The 7,418-nt window shown below is 37.2% G+C and overlaps 1 protein-coding gene across 1 annotated transcript; it reads left to right on the top strand.

Annotated features, from left to right (window-relative positions):
- The first annotated feature begins 337 nt into the window (after nucleotides 1-337).
- LOC306987174 (putative methyltransferase-like protein 24) lies at nucleotides 338-7,092 on the top strand. The gene is made up of 5 exons (XM_079591246.1): nucleotides 338-1,032; nucleotides 1,658-1,753; nucleotides 1,879-2,000; nucleotides 4,682-4,901; nucleotides 6,659-7,092. Exons 1-5 carry the CDS (start codon nucleotides 730-732, stop codon nucleotides 6,974-6,976), a joined length of 1,059 nt encoding a protein of 352 aa, XP_079447372.1. The 5' UTR covers nucleotides 338-729; the 3' UTR covers nucleotides 6,977-7,092.
- The last annotated feature ends 326 nt before the right edge of the window (nucleotides 7,093-7,418 follow it).

The following is a 7,418-nucleotide window of genomic DNA, read 5'->3' as shown; positions in this document are numbered from 1 at the left end:
GTGTATACACCATCTCTTCCACAAATGGACCTTTTGTTTGCAAAGTGGATGTCGCAAAGCACCATAGGCCTAGAACAGACTTGATCTGCTTTCGGCTTCCATTCCAGATAGTGTTTGCCTAATTGTTAGATTGAAAGGTAGTGTTTATAAAAAAGTTATTAAAAAAATTCAGCTGAATTCTAATTTCTACCACTCTCTATAATAGTGGGAAGTGCACACTTCAGATTCCCAGTAGTACAACTCACCAACTGCATCACGAATTGTGGCTAGTTGGACATCCTACTCATTTGACGCGCTGTTTTACTACAAAGTAGTGAATGTGTTCGCGCGCGGGGGTGGTGTGTGTGTGTGTGTGTGTGTGTGTGTGTGTGTGCGCGCGCGCGCGTTACTGTCTGTCTGTTTGAATGGTTGCGCGCGCGTTCCACTGGCTTCTATTATCTCTCCAGTTCCAATTTCAGTCCCTCAACCTCACACAAACACAGACCTGATTGTTTTTTCATTAAGACATTATAATATTTAGTATGTCTATTAACGTGTTTTTTTTTTTTTGGAAACGTTGGCTGGTGTATGAAAAAATCTTGACTCACACGCACTAGTATTTGTTGATAGTGTCCAGCAGTGATCTTTCTATCCCAGTGCCCTCGAGCCAGAGAGTCACAGTGGCGCCGACTCTTCATTTCTGGTGTCTGCGCTCCCACGGGTCACTCCAGGCTCAAAAACAGGGAAGGTATGGCCGTTTGTAACTTCAGCGGATTAAGAGGCATTTCCCATAGTATGTTTATTATCATAGGTCTGTCGGCGCTACTGCTCGTGCAACTACTGGTTAGTTTAACGGTGCCGCGCGCATTTAGCAGCACGAGCGGCGACGAACCGGCTTTTCTCGTGATAAGCATAGAAAAGAGTGACGGGTCACTGTCGTCTGAGGTTAGGAAAAATGACAGGGATTTGGAAAGCGGTGTATTGGGTCTCTGGACTGACGAGGATTCAGGACTCACGGGATATGAAGACGAAAACGAGCTTGAAAAACCTCAGGTAATTTCATATTTAGCTACTATGCATGTTAGCCTACTTATTTTCTTCCAGTTTTAGGGGGATGGTCTTCCTCATTTGCAACTCAAAAGAAAATAAGTTGCCCTAGTAAATGGGCTGAATTTTAAAATTAATAAATTATGCAGTAAACTTTTTTTTTTGGAAAACATATGTGTGACTTGGCAAAATATACGGGGATCCCTCCTAGACTCTTTAACATGGAAAAATGTTCTGCAAAAGTCTCTCACTCACTCTCTCTTTCTCTGTTTGTCTCGCTGTCCGCCCCCACAACAGTGAGTTCCTCAGTGAGTCATATCTCCTCTTCCTCTATCTAGTGTCTCCATGGTTACTAAACAGGGTTGTTGTATGTTTTGGGAGAGGCTCAATTTCCAACAGCCCATCATGTTTAAAAAGTTCTCTCTGTTTCTTTTGTTCAACCTCTGGTTTCAAAAGGGCACATTCTGTGACCCCCAAACAAGCTGCAACTCCTCCTGCCTGAAGCGCTGCACATGCTCACACAGTGTGGCTATCGGATGCCTGACCCTCCTCCACTGCATCCCTGTTTTTTTTTGTATGTGCATTTGAAATTTGGCCGAGAAGAGAGATATCTTTGTGTTTGTGTGTTTAGGCCGCAGAGCTGATACTGCAGCCATGGGCATCATCAGAACAACCCTCGTTTCTCACAGAGCTGCTGCGTTTTACGCAGTTCATCACCACAACAGAGGTACACTAACTTACTATGCTTCCTGGCTCGATCATTCTTGTCTTGCATAACAATTTGCAGTTGTATATGATAAAAATGGACTTCAAAAAGCAAGATATCTAGACTTGTCCTGTCCCATTCTGCAGGTGAACTGCTCTGTGGTCCGGGATTCAGATGGGAATGAATCTAAACGCTCTCCTGGTCAATCTGATGTTTTCTGCATCAACCACTGGAAGGGCAAAAGGGGTTGTGTGGCTTACTCGTTCAGGTAAATGTATATATTAAGTTAGAGCAGATTAACTCTTTCCCTGCCATTGACGAACTTTTCGTCTTTCCATGTTTTCAAGTCAAGTCATCTTCATTTATATAGCGCTTTTAACAATGTAAACTGTTTCAAAGCAGCTTTACAGTGATATACATATAATTTAAGGTAACAGATTGTTTTTTTTTTTGAACACTGTGTTTATTATTTTTGATTATACAAGACATATAATGGAGAAACACTTTTCCAATTCGTCCTTATTTTCCCCACCCCAACCATAGAACACATCTCACTCTTCTCCCTTATAGAAATACACAACAGTCTCAAACAAGAATCAGTCTAATTGCAAAACAGTTATTGCACGGTACCCAAAAAACAAATATACATTACTGTACTTTACACATAAAAGTTACATTTTCCAGCTAAAACACAAAACACACTAATACATAGTTACACCTCCTGTAATAAATGACCAATATTATTGTTGTTAATGTAGTAATTAAACGGCTTCCATATTTGTAACAGATTGTTTTGGCTTTATAGCGGTTCTTGAATAATGTTATTTTCCAGCTAAAGTTAGTTTTGATTGATTCACTTCCGTCGAAAGGATAATTTGTTATTAAATTAGGGTCCGCTAAGACGACACCGTTCTCTCTACACACACTTTAAACGCGAACCTGTGAGAAACACTGATGGCGCTCACGTGCGCATCAAGAATTAATTCTATAGTTATGTGCGTTTGAATATATGTGCGCATGTTAGTAATTCTCTACAAACCAAGCCTAAACAAACTACTTGTCCTGCCTATAAATTGGATACAGAATTTTATTTTATTTTATCACTACGGGGTAGATACACGAATTTTCCACGATGCTTTGTCTGTAGAGTGGTAAAGGGATCCTCCACAGGGAGAGGCTAGTTGGCTAGAGAGGCTAGTTTTCACTGTTATATGGCGCTATTACACATCTTCTGAAAGAGGATAGAATCTCCTGATCAAAAGACACGCGAAGAAGAAGCAGAAACAAGCGATAGCATATGTAAGCAGATGCATAAAATAGCGTGATCATCAACATTAAACAGCATCAAAACTGCTTAATGTTACTAAATGAAATGTCGACCCAGGACGAGCTATAGGACTGTGAAGCTTTGAGGTGTTGATGGACTCGATCTACTCCTTTTGTGTTTTTATCATCGTTCTGAATCCAATCTGGATGTAGTCTTTAACAAAAACTTGTTTTTTCTCAGCTTTTAAAAATAAATAAACTTACCCACATTCAAGTGTTGATTAAAAAAAAGCATTGAGCTAGAATAAAACAGTTTTTTATTTTGTTTAAAAGCAGAAGCTCTGTTCTTTCTCTTAAAGGTCCCATGACATGAAATTTTCACTTTCTGAGGTTTTTTTCAACATTAATATGAGTTCCCCTAGCCTGTATATGGTCCCCGAGTTTCTAGAAATTTCAATCGGTGTAAATCGAGCTTTTGCTATCTTTCTCTGCCTTTGAGAAAATGGAAGATCAAACGGGCTGATCTTGAATCTCCTCCTTATGACGTTATAAGGAGAAATGTTACCTTTTTAAATGCCTTTTATTTCTAAATTATGACTATTTTTGATCTAAAAAAAAACATACTAACATTATAAGGGCAACCCATGAAACATTATAAAATAACCCCATGTCATGGGACCTTTAATATATTACATATTCAGATATATCTACATCAAAATATTCTGGGGGCCACAAAACTTTTGTGTAAATTATAAAAAATGCTGGCGGTGGCTGATAGATAAAAAAAAAAAACGTTGGCAGGCAAAGAGTTAAAGACATCACCAATGCTTATTTAATTGAAGCTTCTTTAAATAAGGCAAGTTAAAGTCATCTCTTTTTAAAATAAAAGTATTGACGGATCTTTTCTTTCTTGTGACGTACATCTGAGTGAATTGGTTATTCTAATAAAAAGAAACAAATGAAAAATAAAAAATTGTACTTGGATAATTCAGTTTAAATAAACAAAATTGTTAAGACCAGACATGGGATGCAGGAAATATCGGCCGATATATGTTCATTTTTAATATAATATCGGCCCGATAAGAAAATATGGCCGATATATTAAAGCTGATAATGGATTATTTCCCTCAACTGAGACACTTCAGATGCGCACTGTTCACCATGATGGTTTTAAATTGCTTGAAATATGATTGAAATCCTCTTAAAAAAGGAAAATACAGTTCAGTTCAACATGTGCAGCACAAGTCTGTCGTATAGGCTATAAAATGATAATGAGAACATTATATATAATATTGTGCTTGGGACATGGCTTTTATTGGTGAGACTTTTTGTTTTTGTAATCAGGCTCTCAAAACTTATATACAAATTTGGATTTAGATTTATTGGCCAGTATATCGGTCATCATCGGCTTTCAAATATAAAGAATTATCGGTATCGACCATCATTTTTATATCGGTGCATTTCTGCACCAGACATGTTAATTTCAAAAAATGTAGGGCTCCTAGTTTCTTTGTTAGGTCTGAAGGGTGGGATTTGTTGTGTATAATTATGAAAAAACAAAAAACACAAAGCTGACGGTTGTCCCAGATTCTGTAGCTCTTTTCCTCGACATGTCGTGACGGATGCAGGAATGAATGAATGTTTCGGGCTGCTCCAAATAATCTTTTGTCTGTATCTTTATAGTCTGGATGGGAAGGATGCTGCATTTTTAGACACAGTGTTGTACGCGGGGTGTGAGGTTCATCGCTTTGACCCCAGCGGTCGGGTGGGTCGACCCGCATATATTAAGCACCATCAGGTTTGGTTAGACTGGAGAAGCCCACGCAGTCACTCGCATGCAAGCCTCGTGGGTAACGTACAGCGCAGGCTGCTTGACATTATGGACTCACTGGGACACACCACGGTACTTACACCCAAATACACTGTAAAAAAATATTTTCATGATTTGTTATCACAACTTTTTATCTTTTGTCAAATCAAATTCGATAACTAATGTGTGGAGATAACATACTATTTTGAGTTTCTGTTTATTAAACCATTCTTCTTCATTGTATTAACTCAATTTTTTTATTACAACGAACTAAAAATTTTAAGGCAACAAGGTAACTTGCTTTTTTAAGTTAAAAACTTGCATTTTTTTTACAGTGTACACTTATTCAGTGATTTCACACTCACCGTCTGGCTTTATGTACTTAAGTCTATGTTCACACAAGCAACAGTGACACTTATGCAGAGGTGGACAATACACACATTCCTTACTTGAGTGAAATATTTTCAAATATTACTCCGTTACAAGTAAAAGTTGTAAAGACCGATTTTTACTTAAGTGAAAATACATAAGTACTTGTTTTTTATCAAAAGTATCAAAAGTAAATATCAATTCATTGTTTTATTATTGTTGCATTTTTACAGTAACTTATGCCTCTAAAGCAACCCAGTGAATACACTGACCAGTATGAAGTATCTGGGGAATTGGCTTTATGCCAATTTGCCAACTTTATGCCCAGCTGTACCACTACCTGAACTTCAGCCAGCTGTCTGCCATTATTGGACAAACTGATTAATCCAGGTGTGTCTGAGTATTGTTACTGAGGCACACCTGTACTGTTTTTCAATTAACAGCTAAATACCGTTTTGTCCGCTACAGTATAAAACTGTAATTTAACAGTATATTGCTGTATATTTAGTATTTAGTATATATAGTATATTTAGCTGTTAATTTAAAAAAACAGTATTTTTACGGTATGATGCTGGCAACCACAGCTGCCAGTAGTTTACCGTTTTTTTTACAGTGTAGCTTAATAACTGCCCAACTCAATACTGCTTTAACAAAGAGCAAAACAGAAATACTTATTTGCCATGAAAACTAAACTTTCAAACCGTTAGTTGTGACAACGATCTGTCTCTCACAGTCACAGATCACTAGAGAGAAATCGCACTAATCGCTGACACGTGACGTGACCCTACAAGAGGGATTACTGACAGGCTGTCTGGCACCCGCAAAAATCCAGTCACGTTTTACAGATGAAAAAAATCCCTGCCCTTACTAACTTTCTACAAGAGGACCTTGACAGAAATGTAGTGGAGTAAAAAGTATGATATTTGTCTTTCAAATGCAGTGAAGTTAAAGTAACAAGTGTCCAGAAAATATAATACTCAAGTAAATGTACTTCATTACTGTCCACCTCTGCACTTAGACACCTCTGTATGTTAATCTTTGGTCATTTTAATAGAACAGATTTCATATGAATACAATACATGTGAAACTCGAAAAATTAGAATATGGTGCAAATGTTAATTTAGTAATTCAACTTAAAAGGTGAAACTAATATATAGACTCATTACATGCAAACTGCGATATTTCACGCCTTTATTTGTTATAATTTTAAAGATTATGGCTTACAGCTTATGAAAACCTTTTCACATTATAATTTTTAATTTGGGGTTTTCATAATCTGTAAGCCATAATCTTTAAAATTATAACAAATAAAGGCTTGAAATATCTTACTTTGCATGTAATGAGTTATTAGTTTCACCTTTTAAGTTGAATTACTGAAGTAAATGAACTTTTGCACCATTTTTTCCAGTTTCACCTGTAATTTCGAAGTGTCATCTGCTTGGTCTCAAAATGTCACATTCATTTAGTGTCTGTTTGCGTAGGTGGATGTCTTGCGTATGGATTTGGAGAGCGCTGAATGGCGTATATTAGAAAGCTGGGTTAAGGATGGGACTCTCAGAAGGATTAATCAGCTCGTTCTGACCATTCATCTGCAGTGGGCCGGGTTTGAGGTGGGCGGCGCTGAAGAAGATGTGGTGCGTTACTGGTACAGTGTGTTGAGAGCCGTCCGCATCTCAGGACTCCAGCTCGTGCGTTTCACACACGGACCGGGACACATAGTGCTGAGACACAAACTGGACAACTCACACAGCTCCTCATACACACTCAGCTGGATGAGGACAAGCGAGCAGCCCAGATGACCAACTGCAAAATCTCTATAAAACTCTGAATCTGATGTGAAAAGATGATGACAATTAAAAAAAAAAAAAAAAAGTTTGGAAACTTTACTATTTTGAAAGAAGTCTCTTATGCTCGTCAAGCCTTCATTTATTTGATCAAAAATACAGAAAAAACTGTAATATTGTGAAATATTATTACAATTTAAAATAATGGTTTTCTGTTTTAATATATTTTGAAATGTAATTTATTTCTGTGATGCAAAGCTGAATTTTCAGCATCATTACTACAGTCTTCAGTGTCACATGATCTACACGATCACATGATGATTATAATATGATGATCTGATACTCAGTTATTATCAATGTTGGAAACAGTTGTGCTGCTTAATATTTTTTTGGAACTTGTGATACTTTTTTCAGGATTCATTGATGAATAAAAAGTTTTCAAAAAACAGCATTTATT

This window comes from Phoxinus phoxinus (assembly GCF_949152265.1).
Source record: "Phoxinus phoxinus genome assembly, chromosome: 19".
Taxonomy (NCBI): Eukaryota; Metazoa; Chordata; class Actinopteri; order Cypriniformes; family Leuciscidae; genus Phoxinus; species Phoxinus phoxinus.
This window is presented reverse-complemented; position numbering and strand designations above follow the sequence as displayed.